The sequence below is a fragment of the Musa acuminata genome, chromosome BXJ2-8, assembly GCF_036884655.1.
Source record: "Musa acuminata AAA Group cultivar baxijiao chromosome BXJ2-8, Cavendish_Baxijiao_AAA, whole genome shotgun sequence".
In the NCBI taxonomy this organism is placed as follows: domain Eukaryota; kingdom Viridiplantae; phylum Streptophyta; class Magnoliopsida; order Zingiberales; family Musaceae; genus Musa; species Musa acuminata.
The window spans coordinates 48,542,501-48,563,576 of NC_088345.1; the positions used below are offsets into that span (position 1 = coordinate 48,542,501).

The 21,076-nt window shown below is 38.4% G+C and overlaps 2 protein-coding genes and 4 long non-coding RNA genes across 6 annotated transcripts in view; 2 read left to right on the top strand and 4 right to left on the bottom strand.

Annotated features, from left to right (window-relative positions):
• Nucleotides 1-1,398, bottom strand: part of LOC135619890 (uncharacterized) — a 3,614-nt gene extending 2,216 nt beyond the window's left edge. Inside the window, exon 1 of the long non-coding RNA XR_010489523.1 lies at nucleotides 1,024-1,398. This is a non-coding gene — a long non-coding RNA (uncharacterized LOC135619890). The remainder of the gene's footprint in view (nucleotides 1-1,023) is intronic.
• A 438-nt stretch (nucleotides 1,399-1,836) lies between these two features.
• Nucleotides 1,837-2,635, top strand: LOC135619891 (photosystem II reaction center proteins PsbY, chloroplastic-like). Its single transcript, XM_065122345.1, has one exon. The coding sequence runs from the start codon at nucleotides 1,932-1,934 to the stop codon at nucleotides 2,535-2,537; it is 606 nt and encodes a 201-aa protein (XP_064978417.1). The 5' UTR covers nucleotides 1,837-1,931; the 3' UTR covers nucleotides 2,538-2,635.
• An 82-nt stretch (nucleotides 2,636-2,717) lies between these two features.
• On the bottom strand, nucleotides 2,718-3,332 carry LOC135619892 (uncharacterized). Its single transcript, XR_010489524.1, has 2 exons — nucleotides 3,098-3,332; nucleotides 2,718-2,994 (listed from the first exon to the last, which is right to left on the bottom strand). It is a non-coding gene; the product is annotated as an uncharacterized LOC135619892 (long non-coding RNA).
• Nucleotides 3,333-6,391: 3,059 nt separating this feature from the next.
• LOC135619893 (uncharacterized) lies at nucleotides 6,392-8,569 on the top strand. Its single transcript, XR_010489525.1, has 2 exons — nucleotides 6,392-6,714; nucleotides 7,040-8,569. It is a non-coding gene; the product is annotated as an uncharacterized LOC135619893 (long non-coding RNA).
• A 225-nt stretch (nucleotides 8,570-8,794) lies between these two features.
• LOC135618462 (uncharacterized) lies at nucleotides 8,795-9,527 on the bottom strand. Its single transcript, XR_010489018.1, has 3 exons — nucleotides 9,221-9,527; nucleotides 9,005-9,085; nucleotides 8,795-8,904 (listed from the first exon to the last, which is right to left on the bottom strand). It is a non-coding gene; the product is annotated as an uncharacterized LOC135618462 (long non-coding RNA).
• Nucleotides 9,528-13,073: 3,546 nt separating this feature from the next.
• On the bottom strand, nucleotides 13,074-20,655 carry LOC103996251 (glycerophosphodiester phosphodiesterase GDPDL3-like). The gene is made up of 9 exons (XM_009417131.3): nucleotides 20,457-20,655; nucleotides 19,526-19,819; nucleotides 19,037-19,152; nucleotides 18,441-18,942; nucleotides 17,178-17,216; nucleotides 16,775-17,062; nucleotides 15,277-15,416; nucleotides 13,701-14,184; nucleotides 13,074-13,518 (listed from the first exon to the last, which is right to left on the bottom strand). The coding sequence occupies exons 1-9, from the start codon at nucleotides 20,575-20,577 to the stop codon at nucleotides 13,220-13,222; spliced, it is 2,283 nt and encodes a 760-aa protein (XP_009415406.2). The 5' UTR covers nucleotides 20,578-20,655; the 3' UTR covers nucleotides 13,074-13,219.
• Nucleotides 20,656-21,076: the final 421 nt, after the last annotated feature.

A 21,076-nucleotide genomic window follows, 5' to 3' on the forward strand; every position in this document is an offset into this window, starting at 1 on the left:
GCTCCCATCACCATGAAAATGGGACACCTGCCTGCTAATATAGTTGTTGTTCTTCAACAACCTCCATCACCATGGTTGCTCCAGTCACCATGAAATGGGATAATTGCATCTATTGCAGTATAACAAGTCAAGGAAGCCAAACATCATATTTATTTCATTTTTTGGGTCATATTGGGGTCATATGTAAATACCCAAGGTATTTTAATAATAATAATATACTTGTTCCTTGATGTTTGAAATTTGAAGTTCTAGCCACAGATGATTTGTGGCATAGCCTGAGGAAGCAAAAGGGTTGAATTCTAACCGGAAAATAATCATAAAGAAATAATATTTTTTGGCATAAAGAAATGCCCATTAATTTCACAACTTCAACATCTCCATTCTCCAGAAATTTAGGGAGCTAGCTATTCAAATCATCTAATTATCAAAGATAAAAAACCTTCATTTACCAAGATCGTATTACCAAGTAATATAAATTGGTTCAACTATCTAAGGTTGCATAAGGATATCGAAGAAAATATGGTCTATCAACAAATCCTATAAAAAACCTCTTGCTTTCACTTAACTTCGTCCAAATAAATTCAGCCAATAATTTGACTGGATCAAAGGTTAAAAATGCAGCGTGTCGTTCAAGAAGAATGTGACAATTAAAATGTCAAAATCTTTGAACAGAGGCAGGCCACAATTTGATCGATTCCATCTTTCATAAGCAATTTGTATTCCGTTGATTCCACTCCAGCTTTATTACTATCTCTAGAATGAAGATAATGTAGCTACAACATCGAATGGAAGTGCCTAAAGAAGGTAAAAAGTGATCGAAATAAGCTTGATGAACAACTTTGCAAATGGCTATTTCTGTTCCACGATAATATAATACTCCATCCCATACTTCTAGCTATGTTGAAGAAAGGAATCGAAACGATCCTAAAAGTAAATCTTATTCAATTGGCTAACAAGATGATGGAATCAACGAACGGGATCAAGAAGGCAAAGGAGATTGGAAAAACAGAGAGAGGCGGTTACCGAAGGAGGTGGAGGTGGGGATGGTGGTGGAGACGGCAGTGGAAGGCGAGGAGGAGGAGCATCGGACGATGGGTTTGAGGCGGCGAAAGGAAGACACGGCCGCCGCGGCGAACGCGCCCCTGGTCGCATCTTTCTTCTCGCTCGCTCGTCCTCCTCTGCTCTTCTTCGATGGTCGGATTTATGGGATCGATCTCGATAAGCTCGTTATCGTCCTCCCAAAAGAAGTGGTGGCGGCGAGCAACAGATTGAACGAAAGATGGACGCAGCGCAGGGGAGGGTTTCCGACGCTCACATCACACATTGACGTGACGATTTGGTTCGTCAAGCAATGTGGGTCGGATAATGGGTTCGGTCTGACGCGGCTTTGTGTTCGGACCTGACCATCCCGAGTTCTGAATACTCCCACAGCAATTAAAATAATATATATATATATATATATATTTTATTTGAAGAATAATTTTTTGATAATATTTTTAATTAATATATTAAAAGAAAATTTTAAAAAAATACTCAATAAATTTATAATTTTCAATCCATATCAAAATTTCTTCCTAACAAATTTTGATATATAAAAAAATATCTTTAAACTAATCAAATTTGTCCCATTAACAGATAAATCGGATTCATCTCTTATAATTGTTCACCAACTGTTATTCCAAAAAAACATGGTGATAAAAACAGTATGCATGGCTTGTGAACATGAGATCCATATTTCTCCTATCCAAATCTACAGATAAGATAAGAATCTAATACACAGCATCCTATTGGCTGCCTGTTGTCTCACACGTCCCACACGTGCACACATACTCGTTCTTCTCTCCGACGCAAACCTCATCCCCTCGGCAGTCCTTAATCCCTAGTCTCCCTTCACAGCAACCAACTCCTCCAACCAGAAGCAAGCTTCCTCCATGACAACCATGGCAGCCATGGCCATCCTCACTGCCAGATCCCCTGCTCCAAACCTTCTCACCTCCTCAAAGCCAACCCTAACCAAACCAGTCTCTCTCCTATCCCTCCAAAACCTCCCCAAAGGACTTGCAGCAGCAGCTCCCAAGACGACGATCACCACCACCCCTTCTTCCCTGAGCGCCACCGCCATCGCCGGCGCCATCTTCGCCAGCTTGAGCAGCTCCGACGCGGCATTTGCGGCTCAACAGATCGCCGACGTGGCCGAAGGCGACAACCGCGGCCTCGCGCTTCTCCTCCCCATCGTCCCGGCCGTCCTCTGGGTCCTCTACAACATCCTCCAGCCTGCACTCAACCAGCTCAACAGGATGAGGACCGAGAAGGCAGTGGTCGTCGGTCTGGGGCTCGGAGGCGGGTTGGCGGCCGCTGGGTTCATGTCGACCCAGGGCGCGTCGGCGGATGAGATCATGACGGTGGCCAACGCCGCCTCCTCTGATGATAGCAGGGGGTTGCTTCTGTTGTTCGTCGTAGCTCCGGCCATTCTTTGGGTCCTGTACAACATTCTGCAGCCGGCGTTGAACCAGCTCAACAGGATGAGGTCCGGGTGATCATGGATCGTCCAAGTGTTGAAATATTCAATCTTATAGCTATGCAAATTTTGTGTCGTATACTTTGCAAAAAATAAAAATAAAAAGGTTTTGTCATATATATTTTGTAATAAAACACCATCAATTTGATCAAAACTGAGTTACAAACTGTGAGGCCAAAGGATCAACAGCAGAAAAACATGAAACTGAGCCAATTCATGGCTTACAAAGGTAGAAAATATTCAAAATTGTGTTCCTCAAAGACCAGGGTGTTACATACAGGTTTGATTCCCTTAGCTAGGTTGACCACCTTCGATGTTAAATGATTGCAATTGGAGCATCTGTATAGCCTTGAGTCCTTCTAAAAGTGCGATAGATTCTGCCATAAGAGAGGGCTTGAGGCACCGCAGGAAGTGTCATCCAACTATAGGTATTCTTCGGTAGCCGAGGCACCGAAACCCTAGCATCCTCCACAAGGCTGTCCTCAACAGGTGTGGAAGGCGATAAAGCAGTCAACAACCCATACACAAACTTGAAACATTACGTAGCCAAAAGCCATGAAGAACAAAAGAACTCCTCACCTCTCACAGGATGCAAGGCCAGACATGGCAGGGTCCCTGAATCTCTTCCCCTTGGGCAAGTTCTGAAAGAGAACCATCAGCTTGTCCCCCTTTCCCCGCTCTACCCAGTACAGGGAACAGCACCGAGCAAGCCCTCGGCGTCACCAGCGACGGCTCCTGCAACCCCATCCATTCAAACAGATAAAGGCACCCCCAAGCCAAGCCCTCCTCCCCCATCCGCCCGAGCAGCTCGATGCACTCCCCTTCCCCGACCTTTTAGGCCATTCTATCCATCCTTTTCGATTACCGTACAAAACTTCAAACATTGTAGGATATAAACTCCACTATGATGAGTAAGACATCACGATTCGCATATGTATCGTTGTTTTTTACTTGCCCGACGTATGTAAAACATGCTTTGCAGTCAAAATACAATCTGCTGATGTTTCTTCAACCCAGATGTCACATAAGTATTGATCAATTTGACCGGTATTCGAAACACTGGTTTAGACTGAATACCGCAAGAAATACAACAGTACAATTATCCTATCAACTTCACAGCAAACTTCATTCCTCTAGTTGTAATGCCTGATAAAATTCTACAAGGCACAGCAATAATTTATTACTAGGGAGACCGAGGACAAGGGCAGTATAAATTAATTGCAGTCACAGAACCATAAGATCTGGTATATATATTGGATGTCAAATGCTGATCCAACGCACCACCTGGCCATAACGTGTTAGCTCAATTCGATTCAACTTCAAGCCTAATAACTTTTTGACATTATTTCGACCTAATAGGACCTAAAATTATTTCAATCAAAACTTTGATAAATAAATTATATATCCAACATATTTACGAAACTTTTGATGTATTGTATGATCTTTCGACGTATCATCTGTTTTTTCAATAATTTATATGAACCTTCGATACATCGTTATTTCCTTTGACGTATCACTTATTCCATCAATATGTTGACTTTCTCACGAAATCTAATCTTTCAATGTAATATATGATCATTTCGACGTGATGTTCAAATCTATAGCACGAAGTTCGATATTTGACATGTCGATTAATCTTTCGGCTCGATGTTCAATTTTCAATACGATAATTTATAGATGCAACGTTTGACTTTTCTACTCGATAATTGGCTCTTCGATGGTTCAAGTCTGTGATCGAAGTATTTTTTTATGTCAAGTATTTTTTATTTATTTTTTTAAAAACATATTAGTCCAATAAATTTATTAATTAATTTTATTATCAAAATTTAATTTTCAACACGTACCTATAATATAATAAAGTGAATTGTTGTAATCAACTGCAACCCTACAAAATGGATCTAGCTAGGAGCTTTGTCAACCTGCTATATAAGCGATTGAAACCTGAGTTTCCACGGGAGTTTGACCACGGATAAATCAAGGTCCTCTAAGAGAACATGTTGCATCTCCATTTCCTTGTGAAACTTGAAACAGAAGAAGCCTCCAACCAACTCCAACTATTTGGCATTCATTCTACCCCAAAGTCTAGAAAGAGTGGTTCTAAGGAAATCTAATGGAGTGGTGCACCCCGAAAGTTACTGCAGATGGAGTGGTTCCAGGAACTGTGGTTCCAGTAAGGGAGGACTATTGGTTGGATCTTGAGCAGCTTAGCCTCAGGGCTGCCTCCGATTTCCAAGAGCCTCCTCCATGCACACCACGGAGAAGACCTGCCCAAGAAGTAGGGTTCGGGCTCTTGGATGGAGAGGGGTTAGCCGGAGCGGTAGGCGAAGCTGGGAGAGATGATTCAGCAGATGCATCGCCAACAGCGTTGGATGATCCAAGATTGATAGGGTCAGGTGAGCCAACAATCAGAGCTTGTGGAAGCGAAGAACTAGAGGAGGAAGAGGGCTGGGTTGGAGTCGAGAGATGATCACTTGAGGCAGATTGTGAGGCAGATTACTATAGAGAGCCAAGATTCGAGGAGACGGAAGACAGGCGATCGAAGAAGGAGGAAGAGGAGGCTCGTTCTCCGCCTCCACTGTGAAAAGAAAGTTGAACCATATTATGGTTGCTGTGCTGAATCATTTAGCTTGAGGATCCATGGCTGTCACTGCCAGGAGCTTGTGGATGATTCATGTGTAGCAATGTGTTGGATCGATCGAGTTATAGTGACACTTACAGATACAGCAAATTGCCGAAACTGTTATCACATTATATTCCCCTTACAACTGTCTTTTGGATTTGGGCAGACAACGGTTGAAAACCTTTCCCATTTTGGCTGTACAAAGTCAACTTTTCTTTGACCACATCTGATTTGTTCCGTCTTGTGAGTGTGAGCTGTAAGATATGTTGACCAGGACTCAATTCATTTGTAATTATTTTTAATATAAATAAACGATTGCTGCCATTCTCATCTCAACATATTCCCAGTATCATTATTTTAAGGCTTGAATAAACAATTGATGAAATTATTTTGCTGTGGAAAGCCAAATATTTTTTTTTTTACCTCAGCTGATTATTTTGTCCCTTCTTCTGAGTGTGAGGTGCCACATACATTGACCAGGACTCAGTCAATAAATTAATTTATTTTTCTCTTCTTACTCCTCTCATCGTTCACCAACTTTAGGTGTAAGTAAACAATTATTAAGATTCTTTTGCCACTTTTTATATATCTATTATTTATTTGTTTTGCCTCAGCTAATTTGTTCTATCTTGGAAGTGTGAGTTGCCAATGATGTCTCCCCCCATCATCTAATGACCTCAAATGGATGGTTGTGATTGGCAGCATCTCACCTCATCTCTTCACAACACTTGTGATCACACTAATTGACTCATCTCTCTCTTCAAGCAAAGCATTTATTCTCAACTTTACCAATAAAAGAGAAAATGAAGACTTCATCAAAACAGTAGCATTAAATTGACACTTCTTTACTTGTTTTTGTACATTGCCATCCCTGTAAAGTTTCACAAATAACACAATTACCCTTACCGAATTTGATTCGAAAATACATAAAATATGAATTACTGATAATATTTGAGATATTCTTATCAGCAAAGGAGTTTTAGTACATAGCATCCATCCAAAATATTCAAGTAAATGTAGTTAATGTTAGTTTCTTGATTTAAAATATATAAAATGTACACTATTAAAAATATTTTTTATCATCCTAAAATAAAAAAATCAATTAGAGTTCAAATAAAAATCAAATGATGGAATTTTTTGAGTTTATTTATACTAAACTTCAATTTGTGGAAATTAAATATGATAATAAATGACATTGTAAGGGATATATAGGTAATTTGGTTTGCTTAGTCTCTTTGGCATCCTTCCGTGGGGCGGCAGTAGTTCTCCTAACCGCCCGTTACATACATCTCCGTCGATCGAAGCCTTCAGCTTCGCCGTGCTGTCGAAAGTGGTGGTTTCGATCGGATCCCAGTAGGAAAAATTGCCTTTCTCCGTCGGTTTCGAGGAGTTTGGACTTGTTGAGAGGTTTCGGATGCTTCTTGGCATGCATCGGAGTCTGCATTCGGTGATTCTGCTGTGGTTTTCGTAGATTGATGAGCGATGGAGCCTCCGCAGGGGTTTTGGGCGACTCTTTGGAGTTGCCTTCGGTTCTTGCCTTTCTTTCTAGGTTTACTGCTGCTGGGCATCATCAAAGGTCGGTTTATTCTCTCCCTCTTTACTTTCCTCTCTTATCGGTCCCTATTTTGTGGGTGGGTTCGCAAATTTTTTGGATTTTGGAGCGTGTAGATTCCATAGAGTTCATTCTTTAGTGTTACTGCTTCCATTGATTGATGATATGTGGATACTTTCCCTTTGATCTTGATTTTTGAATGTTGTATCTGGTTATGCTAAATTTGGATGAGTATGCTCCTTTTTCTCCTCACGCTGAATGGGTTTTTTGCTTGATAAGATGTATGAGGGTGCTAATTGTACAACTCGATGCATGATCCTTGACTGATTTGGTTTGGTTTTGACTGCAGGAATCTCCAAGATGCTTTTATTGTGTTCAGAATCGTTCTTTAAGTATTACATAGGCGTGCAAACAGGTTCCAAGAGATGCATGTGATTCCTTATGGAGGGAGTAAAACATTTCACTAGATTCATATGGCCACTGATAGAATCTTAAACTTGTTCATATTGCTACAAAAAAATACCATACTTTCCAGCAACAAAAGGAACTCCTTTTGGAGAATTTGCTGGAATGTCTCCTTGCAAGCCAGGGATAATCTCAATCATTTCTTTAACAAGTTTAGGATTGATGCTTTATTTCTTTAACAAGTTTAGGATTAATGCTTTATTTTAACAAGTTTGGGATCTCTGCAAACCTGTAAAAGCTCAAAAGAAACTCTATTTTAAAAGAAGATTAATGCTTTAAATGAAATTATTTGATAACATCATCCGTTTATGTATCTGTTGCTTGGAATTATAAAATCAGAATAATGCAAATACAGTTATTACCGCAACACATGGAGCAAACACAGGGAATTCCTGTCGTTCTAACTTCAAGAGCAGTGGCAGCACCAATTTTCTTCACAAGTGCTGGATCCCTGGTCAAAGCAGATTCAATATCAGTGACAAGATTCTGAAGTCTTTCTGCAATACCTAAAAGCACAGTTATTTATTGGATCCATTTTTGGGTGAGCAATGGCAAAACAGATGGAAGGCAAGTCGATTGACCATATACAGCTAATGTTGTCATCGAATGCTGACCTGATGAGTCACCAACTATTGTGATGATCGACACACACATTCCACCTCATCATACTATGACCCACAAGTTTGCCTCGAAGGCTCATAAGCTTTATCAACAACTGTTCTAAAGTGTTTTGGGTAATTCAAATGGAGATGATCTGAAGTTTAGCAAACAGGAAAGTTGCATGTTTCCTTTCTTTTACTTCTCATTAGATACTTGGCATCTGTCTTCTCCAAGCTTGGCTAAACCATCACAAGGGTGCCCATCAATTTCCATTGTTGTTCTCTTTCTTTTGGCAGGGACTCAATTATTGTTGCCCACATCTCCTTCTCAGAGCAATTGGACAGAACACTTACTCTACAACAAGAATTAGACCGCCACAAGCAGAGAACATTTCCTGGAAGTCATAATAACAAGTATCATGATCCAAAATGGCAATCGAATTCCTCTTCTTTCCCAATGCTTTGGCACTGCATGATGTCAGGAGAGAAGAGTTCATGTACGACCAGCAACCTTGTCTTGCACCGCACCCTTCAACAAAGACAAAGCAGAAAGCAAATGGAACACGTTATGCCATCTTAATTTGCAGGCTTCGATGGTGAAAAGTATTCTGGAAGAATCGGATGCCTCTGCAAGGCAGTATGTTTCTCTGTTGATTCTTTATACTATTTTTCCTTGTTTTTTCTAACATCATTGTCACGGGAAAAAAATGGTTTATCGATCTTAAATTTGTATAGATCTATCTTGTGGACTTAGGTGATCATATTATAAACTTGGTATTAGTAAATAGAATAGAAAGATATGTTAAAGAATATAATAGGAAGATGTCTATCTTGATGTTGGATAACAAAATAGGAGGAGGCTTCTCAAATAGTATCTTTCATAATCATCTCTGTCCAAAGTTTCTTCTCCTTAAAAAAATCATCTCTATTATTTTTCACTTCTTTTATTACCTCATAAGTGATAAAAAAAAAAAAAATTACTTTTTCATTTAAACATGATGGTCATATCACTTACTACATGGTAGAACAATTTACAATGTGTCAAGAAGAAGCTCGAAGAGCAGGACAAGTCTTACTTACCACGTATTTCCCTCTCTAGGATACCTGGCAGACCCACATCAAATAATTGCAACCTTTCCGAGCATTAAAGCTGGCAGTATCCCATGAGAAGAAAGAGAAAAGTGAGATAGAGCTGTTGTGGTATTAAGATTTAAGCCCATTGTATGATCTGTGGTGACTGCTAATGTTACCTTCACTGTTGTGGATCATATGATGTCCAAGCCCATCTCAGTAGTCATTCTACTGAGGTCAAACTTGATGGTTGGTTTGAGCTGCAAACTCATAGTTCAATGGTGAGAAACACATCTATTGCCCCATCCAGGAAGCCTCACCTAATTGATGGGTTCTGCCCCAGTTTGAAGAGCAATGGATGTGAGAGATAGAGAGAGAGAGAGTTGCCATTGTACCTCCAACGTGCAAGTGACAGAAGAAGCCAAAGAATACCAAACGCGCATCGATCAAGGGAGGAACCTCCTCGGAACAAGAAGAAAGCTACAGAGCTTCTGGCGGTGACGTTCCGATGCTTCTTCTGACACGGCCGGGCCTGAAACTTGGTGACGAGATGCCGAGGCTTCGGTAGAACACAGGCTGTAGCCTCCGTCGAAGCCATCACATCACACCATTGTTCCCATCAGACTCCAACCTGAAAACTATGAACTCAGTAACAATGTGCAGCTATCTCGACAGAGACGACTGCCATCTCGGTGAGTTGAGTTGGTGTCATGGTGATGCACTTCTGATATAAGCTTTTATCGCCGACGCAATGTTGAGGACCATCATGCTGATGTACTCATGATGCGAGCTATCCTATAGAACACGTGCTTCATCTCGAGGCCTTCTAACTCGGTGAGTCGTGTGGCTCAGTGACTCGGCTCGACTCGTTATCTCTAGTCGTCTGAGTCCACTCAGATTCCAAGATCACAAATCATGTGTATTAGACGTGGAAGGCTTTTTTGGTTGCTTCCAATTAAAACTAATAGTCACATATAAAATTAAAATATCATTAAAAAAAATTAAAGGATAAATGATGAAGATGAGATTTACATATTCTCATAAGTGGATAAAACAAGAAAAGAGTTAGAGAGATGGTTGTCAGATTAAATCAAATTACATCACATCCATGAGGAGGTATATCATAAGCAAATCATATATCACATGAATGTCAAATCATGAATCTCAAACAAAAACAATTATTCTTGATTATAATCATATCATATATTTTGTCATAGCGTGTGGTTATATTGCAGAAATAAGATATGGGAATGATAATTTTCGTCTTCTTCTTCATGATTATGTTTACAATTGTTTGGCTCTTTTCATTGGCAGCATGTCAAACTCAGGCTGTTGTTTCACCCTCACTCCCCACTACAACAAATTTTGTGGTCTACACTTGGTTTCAGGGCGAGTGCTTTCCATCATTTCCTTGGAAACACCACTAGTTGCCTCTTGCTTGGTAGGTGCTTCACCATACATTCTAATGCCATCTGACTTTTGACATTGAGCATCTACCAGTAGCATATGAGATATTGATATGTGAAGATGACACTCCACCTGAAGTTGCATTACCAACATGGAAGTCAAACAGTGGAAACTGAATCAACCACAGAAGATATTTTCTTCATTCTTCTTCCCTGATTTATAATTGAAGAGCCTAAAACAACCTCTCTCCTCCATGTAGTACTTCCAATCCCCATTCCCTTCTCCATCAGCAAAGATTTGTCTAGCTTTTCTGAAGAAGACATGACAGGTCACAGCATAATAAGTTAGCACTGTGATAGACTGTTCCTTGTTCTTCTCTCTAGTAGGATCCAACAAGAAGAAGACAATCTTTGTTGGCTGAAAGAAAAAGGAATGGAATGGGGTTGTATATTTGATGGTAGGAGGAACTAAAGGAAATTAGCTGTCAGCAGCTTCTGCAGGAGATAAAACAAACCAACGCTTTATTACCCGAAGCATGCAGTCTCACTTCAGTGTATACATCCAACGTAGATTACATCCGAAGGAAATTACTTAGACATGTAGTGTGCATGCTAATTTTGCTCGGTGCAAAACAGGTTCTTTCTGACATCGAAGTCCCACAAGCGAAAAAGGAGAGCAGCGAGTGGCCAAATCCCCACCATCCTGTTATTTAAACTCCCCGATAGAAGAGAGAAGCTGAGAGGTGGAAGAAGACACCACAACCAACCAACCATGCACTGCTGTTTCTAACCTTTCCACCTAATTCATCGTCTCCACGCAGAGCCATGCTGCAGCTGCTGTCCGCCATGAGGAGGAGGCTGAGATGGCCCAAGAAGCGCAGCGCGAGGGTGTTCGACGAGGCGGCGCTGGCGCTCGCCCCCGAGGTCGAAGCGGCGGCGGCGGCGGCGGAGAGACGACGCCCGTGGGGAGGAGGCCTGGCGATGTTGCTGGCCCTCGCGCGTGCGCCGTTGGCGGCAGCGTCTTGCCTCGCGTGCCACGCCGACGACATGGAAGCGCGTGGGCAGCTCCATGCAGCGGAATTAGGCGACCTAATGGTGGGAGAAGCCATGCGTTTCGCCATATATCTGTAGATATCATGATGTATCGAAGCACTTAGAAGGAGAAGACAGGATTTTGGATGGGTTCTTGGCTTCATCATGGTGTTCGCTTCAGATCATGTTGTGTGTGATTACTGGTGACCTAAGGAGGATTACAAAATTAGGATTCATATCTTTGTGCAATTCTTGTTGTTCTTCTTATTTTGCTTTCTTCTTTTGTGTGATTCACATAGATTAGACAAGCATAATTTGGAGATATCCAAGCTTCAATTTACATTCAAGAAACCATGATAATTATCTCAAGAAATATTCTCGAGGAGATCAATGATTACCAGCTGTTTGGAACTTATTCTGATGGCATCTCAGTCCCCTTTCTGTGAGTTCTATTATGTCACTTTCCTTCTCAACAAGTCTGAACATGTGTGAAGGGGATGCAGCTTTCCAATGTGTCACATGGATTGATCACATGATTCAGAATATTCTTGTTCTTTCATGATACAAAGGTAATGGGAGGCCAACACAATCCACCTCATGATAGAAAAAGAGTTTTGCTTTACTGCTGCTTCTTCAATGAACCAAATGCAGTCTTTATTTGAGACATTTGGTGATTAGTGAGTCCATGTAATGAATGAAAATTAATCAAAAATAACAAATAGATAAGATTGTCCAAGGAAAGAAAGGCTGGGACAAGATTGCACTATATTTTTTCTTTTTCTAACTGAGATTTATATTCATAACAAGTGGAGTTGCATTATTGTTTCATTGTTCTTTTCAACTTGTGATTCTTTTGATTAATTCTATATTTGAAGAATAAAGAAGAAAAGAAATTATATGTATTAAGACAATAAGTAGTGGTAGTGGTAATTCCAAGATTACCTCTTCTATGTTCTTTGTTTGTGCCCTACTTTTATAGTGTTGTTCTATATACATATTTGTATGATATGTTATTTCAATTAAAAAAATAACTGAAAATTTGAGAGAAGTGTTTTGAACTTCATATATTATACCCAATTATGATTACTCCTTTGTGATTTAGTGATTACGATTTGGTCCTAAAGTCAGAGTCTTTATTTTTAATGGTGAAATATTTCTTATTAGATATTGTTTTATGTCTTGTTATATTATTTTATATTTCATGTTTAATTTTATTGTATATATTATTTGTATGTTTACACTATTTTATTTTTATATCAACTCTATTCTATTATTAAATTATATCAGCCACATGAATAATAATTCAATGTCGTTGACAGCCCTCCATATATACATATATATATATATATACACACACACCTGTGAAATGGGATTTTTCATTTAATTCCATTCTAAGAAACAATCATACATCAATATCACAACTAGTTTCATTATTAAATATATATTGAACATATGATCAAAACTGTTTCAAGAACTAATTATCATAAAAAATAAAAACACAAAGCTAATAAGTCACCAAGAACCTTGCATTTTGCAACTTGTAGCATTCTTGGTGATTTCATCCTCAACATCCCTTGAGAGGCTTGTAAAGTAGCTCTGATCATATTGAAGTAGATATGTTCAGAAGTCTTCAAGAGCTTTGCATATTGATTTAGATCATCAAAGTCGATATATAAACATGCCATCATTCTCTGAGTTTTTCCAAACAATTGTAATGGAAGTAAAAAAACAAAAACATCAATATATGGCTCACACACTGTCAAAGTTCCACAGGAAGATCTGATGCTCACAAAATAGTAGACTGAACAGAAGAATGAAGCTCCATAATGTAAAATTAATATTAATATTTTCGTACAAAAAAATAGCCAGGAACAGGAATAATCTGATTAGCATCTTGACACTGATGGCCGAAATTGCTGGTGTACATGCACACAAATGAAATTGAGTATCGAGAACTCAGAGAAGCAGGAGAGAAACACAGGCCAGTGCCAGTGACACGAACAATGAAGAAATTAATCGCAGTGTGCCCGAGAGCTGCGAAGGAGATGGTGCAATATCTGCTGCAGCAGGGTTCAGTGCCAGTTTTGGAGCCACAGGAGGGAGAGGCGGCTCCACTACATCGGAGACATCAAGGACTGGCATCGGAGATAGGGCTGGTGGCAATGACTGTGGACTAATTAATTGTAGTAGACCACCACCTTGTGCTGGACTCATGTAACTTGGTGCATTCTTCCCCATTTTCCTGCAAGAATTTCCTGCAAATTCAAAGTGGTAGCTACATTCAATTCTTGCCAGACATATTTCAAATAAATAAATAACATGGCTGAATTATTTGTGATGCATGTCATCAGTAAATTGCCATGTCCAATAAGTTCTACAAGTATATGTTCAATCATCATATGAAGAACAACAAGAAATGAGGATAAAGTACGCATACTTTTATATGTGCTAGCTGTTGCTGGGAAGTCAGTGATGATCCCATCCACTCCAGCCCCCTGAACATAAGTATTGATCTCTACAGTTGCATCAGAGAAGAAGTCCCATGGTTGAGCTACAAATTCATTCTGAAACAAATAAACATACACAGCAAGGCCTGCATTTTGCAACTTGGAAACAATGTCAGTTTGGCGAGTAGTGAACTGTTGTGTTACGGGATAAACAGACTGCCTATCAATGGCCACAGCATCAGCAAATTCCTTAATTTCAACAATTGAAGAAGCAACAGCATCACGAATTGATTCGTCAATTTTGTAAACAAGCTTAAACTTGGTCTTCTGCCTGAACTCCACAAGAACAGAACTGTTTGTAGACAGGATCATAACTTCAAGAGCAGTCTGTTCATTGTGACCCGCATCACTTAATGCAGAGATGACCATATCAATAACACTGAACCCTAATTGCTCAGCCATAAATGCTGCATACTGTAGTAATTAGAATCAAACAAATGTCAGATTAGACAAAAGTCTCAGAAAATAGAGATCGCTAAGACAGTATCGGAACTGGAAAAAGATCTTAGCAGAGCTGATTGGTGAAGCACTTGCACATCTAGTATTGACAGGTATAGACTACCATATAGTGTACAGTGTTATTTCTGTATAATTTATGAAGTTTTAAGACCGTAAAATTCAAAATTTCAACTAATATATTTGGTTGCATGTCAAGATCCATTCCAGACAATTTATTCTTCATGTTGGCTGAGAGTGTCCTGCAACAAATTTTCTATTATGATCATGCAGACCTATATAATCACACCTACAGCAACTACAACCATCAACTTAGAGAACTACTTAATAGATTTTTTTCCTCTGAAAACAGTTTAATCTAACAATTATATTGGCACACATGTTCCTCAGTTGTGCATTTAAGTATGACAAACCATAGCTGAAACGCCATAAATAGCCTTTACTGTAGAAGTTAAGATGTAAGCTTTACGACTCAATGAACTCACTCACACTGGCATCTTGCATGCGCTTAAATGTTTTGTGTGCCACATATGGGCATATTAGGCAGATAGATGAATGTATCAATCTCTCAGTTTAGATTTTGCAGATCTTACCGAGTGATGCTGCACAACTCGAGCATGAATGACCATGTGACCATGCTAATGCATTGCAGTCCCTGATGCAGAGATGGATGTGTACTTGTACCATGAATTCTGAACAACATTTCGTGACTGACCAAAATTAAGTGGGACAACAACATTTCATATGCTAGAGTTCCCTGGAACATGACTAGCATGATAGGTTCAGGCACAATTTTCTACTCTGCGAGCCCGGATTTGTTGCATGCTCAACACAAGGTGTCAATCCTCAGAAATTACAGATTAAGCAGGAAAATGATTTTCTAAGCTTTGAAAATTAAGCATTAATCTTATGCAGTTAAATGAAAAGGAGCTAATGGTGTGATTGCTTTTGTTAGAATAACTAGCTTGATAGTCCAAAGCAGTGATGGCTAACAAATAGATTTAGATTTTCACAACTTTGAAGGATTTAAAACTTATTCATACTTCTCACCTCTACGCTGATCAAGACTCCACCGAGAGGCTTGTCTTTAGCATAGGCTAGAAAGTCAGATAATCTCATAAAGCTTCCGGCATTCGTGTATCTTGGATTTCGCACCAGTTGATATTTGGATTCTGGGTTTGAAATAATGGCTGCCACGTGCAAGTAGAAAATCTGTTATTGTGTTTGGAAGAAAGGAGTGCAGAATTATCTACAAGAATTTTACTTGCTGTTCAGGAAAATTTTCAAAATATATAAACAGCCACAAGAGAGATATTAGGAGGGAAACAAGAATACCATGGCATTTCATTTGGACCAACTCTACTATGCTAGCAACCGAAAACCACCCAGCTTTAAAGCATGTACCATTAAGAGCACATGAGTTGACAAACAGCCATGATGTATTCTGATTCAGAAGTTGTACATTAAGAAAGAAACTATCGTAGCTCAAAAGCGACAAGCTAGATGTAGGATGTTTAGCATTCATGCAGTATTTGGACTGCTAGAAACTCCAAAATCTTCAGGAACAAAATGCTTCTCTTGGAAGCATGATCAGGAAAAATATATTTCTTTACAAATCATGGTATCAGTAGCAGGTTGAGAGAAGAAAGAAAAATTGCACTATCTTTTTCCTGATGACACACCTGATAGTTTTCTGGTTCTGGAAGAGCCTTCATAAGATTAAGGGACATCTGAAGTTCAGGAAGTTGGCATACTTTTGGCTTGCTTTTAAGTGGAAACTATTTGCTGTGGTTACAATGCCTATTTAGGGTGGGATCAGCATGATCTACCAACCTTATCCATTCCGGCTCTGTGATTTTGATTTCTGATTTTTCTCAATAAAAATGAAGTTATCCACCTTTTAAAAAAAAGGAAAAAGCAAGCAAATGCTGCAATGAAAATTATTCTGCTTTTTCTTAACAGCTTTTTGTTAGAATATTAGCAACGCTTAAGTATAATGAGTCATGCCAAATATGTCTGAAACAACAAAATTACAATCTTTTGACAAAGGATTCTAACAAATCAACCAGATATAAGAATGTGACTGAATAATAACTTTAATTCGTCACATAAAACTTCAATGCTCCTCTTCAAAGTTAAAAACTTGGAACTTCATTAAGGAAAAAGTAAATTCAACAGAATCATGTTGTGTTGCACAATCTCAAGGATAATAGGATTGTTATCAACACACATGCTGAATAATTAAATCCAAAATCACTTCAATTATCAATTATGCCATGTGATTATGATTCTACTAATGATACTTCAAGCAGCATTGCCAGGAATTAATGATAATAATGTTCTGAAGTATAAACAACTTCCAGAAACTAGAAAGTTTTCACAAATTTGCCTAGGGGAAATAAATGCCGAAACTAATTCTAAATGTGTTTTCGGAAGAATTTAACAAATGATGACATAAAATTATTCATGTCACTGAATCAGACACCTTGTAAACTTGCTAAGTTCTAGAGTTAAAACCAATGTGCTAATGGTAAATATATAAACTTACGCTTCAAATTCTTTTGAATCTCATCCCATGTAAGATTGAAGGTGAAAATTCCAGGAGTATTCTGAATCTCTGGAATACTGGATAAACGAGAAGCAAAGGGTGACTTAGTGACTGTAGTATCAACTATGAGGTCAATAGAGCTCATGCATATAGCAATTCCATCTTGTGTTACTTGAACAGGGCAGTCAATGAAATCTGCACCATCATCAACTGCTTTCTGGTAAGACAAATCAGTACAGTCTGGATAGTCTCCACTAGCCCCATTGTGTGAGATGATTAATGGCTTTCCTGAAAACATAAAGTAACTTAAAGAATCAGGACAAATCCAAGTCATTAAGTGACAAATACTTCCAGCAAAATACTGGCAACCCAAAGAACTAGCAATTGAATTTAGTCAGCATACCATGATCGATGACACTTTTGTTTATATGAGAAAAACAACCTGCAATAATTGAAATATCCATCAATAAGATGTATAATAAAAATATCTACATTAGTAGTCAGATTGGCAGCAAATTGGGCTATACAATGAAACAACCATGCCAGATTAAAGAGGAGACAGAAAGCTTTCTACAGATAGGCTAACATAAGCACTTTACATTAGTCAGTCAGAATCTAACTCACAAAATGTTTCATAATTGAGAACGAAAATACTTGATCACCAAAAAACTTCCAACAGAAACCAAAATTGTTCTCACCATGATATTACAGAATTTGGTAACTGTTATTGCGGTCTTTGAATATAGCTTTCCGTCTATCTCTTTGTTGAAGTCCATATAATTATTTTTGCTATTTAGAGTAAAGTAGCTAGTATTACAGCCTTAAAAAGAATATATGACTCTTTCTGCAATTGTAGAGCTTATCCAAAAGACTTTTGGACAAACTGCTGAAACAAAGGAGTTACAGACGTAGCTGCTATTGTGTAGGACCTTTTAAACAAAAGAAGAAAAAAAAAACTATCACAGTCCAAAAGTAATTAAAACCCCTGAATCAATTATCAGATAGTGTATCACCACCTGTGCATTATTAACGTTTAACATCGCCTAAAGAAAGGCACAATTATCTAGCTAAAAAATAAGGGCTTTTAAAGTAGAAAGCATGAACAATTTTCTGTTATATTATTTTTTTATAAAAAAGCTAAAATTTATCACCGGAGATTGTATATTTATTTCTTCCAGCTGTTAATTTTATACAATTCATGATGACCATGTAGCTAGTTATATTTTTACTATACCATGGGACAGTTTCATTTGTTCTGAACTCAAAATATAAAGGTGAATTTTAGATTCAACAACACAGGCCAATATTTAACAGTCAGAGTTCAAGTTGTGGTATTGGTGTGATACTGCAACTGATGATTCTTTCAAAAAGGAAGAGAGATACTGCAAAGTGATTACATAACCAAGGAACAACCTATATCAGCATGCAGTCTATATCAGTAATATGATCTGCAACATTATCAATGCCAAGAAGAAAGGTCTCAATAAGAATTTTATCAGAAGCAATCTGTGACAGTAATTTGTTTAATAAAACGATTAGTTACTGCATGTGGAACATCCTATTGCAAATTATCAGCTTATTGTGGTACCTATGGAGATGATAAAGTAGGAATATTCCTGTAACAAATGCTGATGTTATCATGTCTAAACAAGGAAGAGTAGGTTACCTATTGCCTCTGATGGAGTTATAGGGAAATCAGTCACCACACCATCAACAGAGAATACACCATTGTCGACAAAATAAACGTATTCAGCTAACGGGTCATAGCTATAGTTGTAGCTGAAAGTGTTATCATTTGCAAAATCTGCTGCATAAATTTCCAACCCCAATTTATGGGCATCGTCGACAATGGATGTATAGGGTAGTAGATAATTATCAGCTGTTACTGGCCAAATGTAACTTTTTGGAACAAGGATACCGGAGACAAATGTTTTGATATATGTAAGATTGTTCAGCAGAGAACCATACGTTTGACTTGTAGAAGGTTCAGAAATATCTTTGCCAAGAAAGCGAAACACGAGCTTTGTGTCACTGTTGCTAAAATCTGCAGCTATACTGCTAAGGAAAGCCAGTTCAGGAGAGGAAAGGTAGTTCACGGGGACACGTTTTGATACAGAAAGTACATATTCTGTCATGCTCAAGTTATGTTGACTGTAGAAAATATCATGCTGCAATCAAACGTGAAACATTAGTTTGGAAGCAACCGAATCAAACTATGATAAATGAAGAATGCATGACATGTTACTGAAACCAATGTTCTACCTGTATATTTAACCAAAGACCAGGTGGCTCAAAATTTGTCACCACATCCTCAACAGCAAGTATGGCATAATTGTTAAAGTCAAATCTAAAGGTTCGAGAATAAATTGATTGTGTCACTGCAAAGAAGAAAAATGATGGTCAGAATGCGATCCGACATATAGATGTACTACAGAAATCAAAACTTGTTTACATTACCGAAGTATTTAACTACAACCAAATAATATTTATTCAACAATCAGAAGTAATTTGTGATTTAAACCATAATTGGAGGTACATGCAGAGAGTTTAAATTCCTTGGATTATTTTTAACACATGCCTTTTTAGTGATAATGCATGTTCATATGAAAAACAAAAAAATAATGACCTTCGTCCATTGCATGCATTCTACTTCATCATAATTTTAGTTATGTGCTTATATCCATACATTCTAAGCAATCTTTACATCTTGTATCTGATAAAGACAGACAATGAGAACAAATTGTTGCTTACCAGCAACAGTCGATAGCTCCTGTATGCTATAATCCACAGAGAACCAGCCTGTTGTATTCACACCATTGACAAGGTAAACGTTCTGCCCATTCGGGTAGATATTTGAGATATCAGTGCAATTATCTAGTTTTATATCCGGCAGACAAATCCCAAGACCATCTTTTGTTAATCGTACATCACACCACAAAATTGTATCAGGTGAACTAGCGATAAGCGCAAAACTGTAAGCATCATGACTGGAATCAGGAAATAATCCCGAAAAGCCACCCTTAGCTACAATTGCTGGGGCATTACCTGCAATATGGAAACCACTTAGCTTTCATGACAGAACACTGAAGCATGAAAAGCTCCAACGAGATAGCATTATTAGGAAGACAAAGTCCTTCAAGTCCAACCAATCGATCTCAAATTGATCTGCTTATAAAAGATTCCAAAGATGAATGCCTTATTCATATTGTGAAGAGACCTCTAAAAACCAAGAAACAGTTACTGACATATAAAAGCTGAGAAGATTCACATCAGAAATTAACACGCTTATCTACTCAAAAAAAGGATTATTCAAGAAAAAGCATTTACAAAAAATAGAGCGTAAAAAGGCTGAAATTTCTGATCAAAACGATTCTAAAGATAGAAGCCCTGTTCACATTGCGAAGAGAACTTTAGAGACCGAGAAACATTTACTGGCATTCCAAAAGCTGAAAGGATTCACGTCAGAAACTAATGCGCTTATTTACTCAAAGAACAAATTTTCAAGAAGATAGCTTTACAAAATCAGATTTTGATTATTCATAGAACATATAACAATCCCTGACCTCGATCAATGGAGGAAAAGTCCATCTTTCTTAACGAAGAAGGTAAAGAAAAAAGTAATCGAGGGCATAAAACATCCCGATGGGTAATGCAAAGACGGGGAGAGAGAAAGAGAGAGTACCGGTCAGTGTCAGCCAAGCTGAGGCATTACGGGCGATGACCGTAACCTGCTGCAAGAAGAGGAACGCTGCCACAAGGATGGAGGAAACCCTTCCCACCGAACTCGTCCTTCCCATTGCCATCGGCTCAAACACAGCAAACAACCAGCAAGACAAGCTACAGATGCTGTGACAGGAAGTAGGGAGATGGTTTGTGCAATTTCCAATGTATCCGATATATATATATATATATATATATATATTAAATGTGTCTCTTGTGAAATGGTAGAAGAACATTAAGCGGAAGGAAGAGACGAAGAGCGCTACATGTCTTCGAGCTATATATGATTTTGTCGGCTTGCTTATGGCGGCGGCTGAAGGCGGCGCGTTGTATTGTTCTGTTTCTTTTTCTTTGATTAGTACTCTATGCACATATTTTTATCACCTTGATTACAAAGATTAATCTTTGATTGTGATCATAGTTTATTCTCCTTCAAATAGTTTGATGTCATAATTTTTCTTGCATCGTGTACATTTATGTCATCCTCGGAATTTGTATTTTTATTTTGAACAAAGAAAAAAAAAAGAGACACCCAAATAAATATATTTTGTAGATTGCTTTCTCTTTGTAATCTTAGTGTTG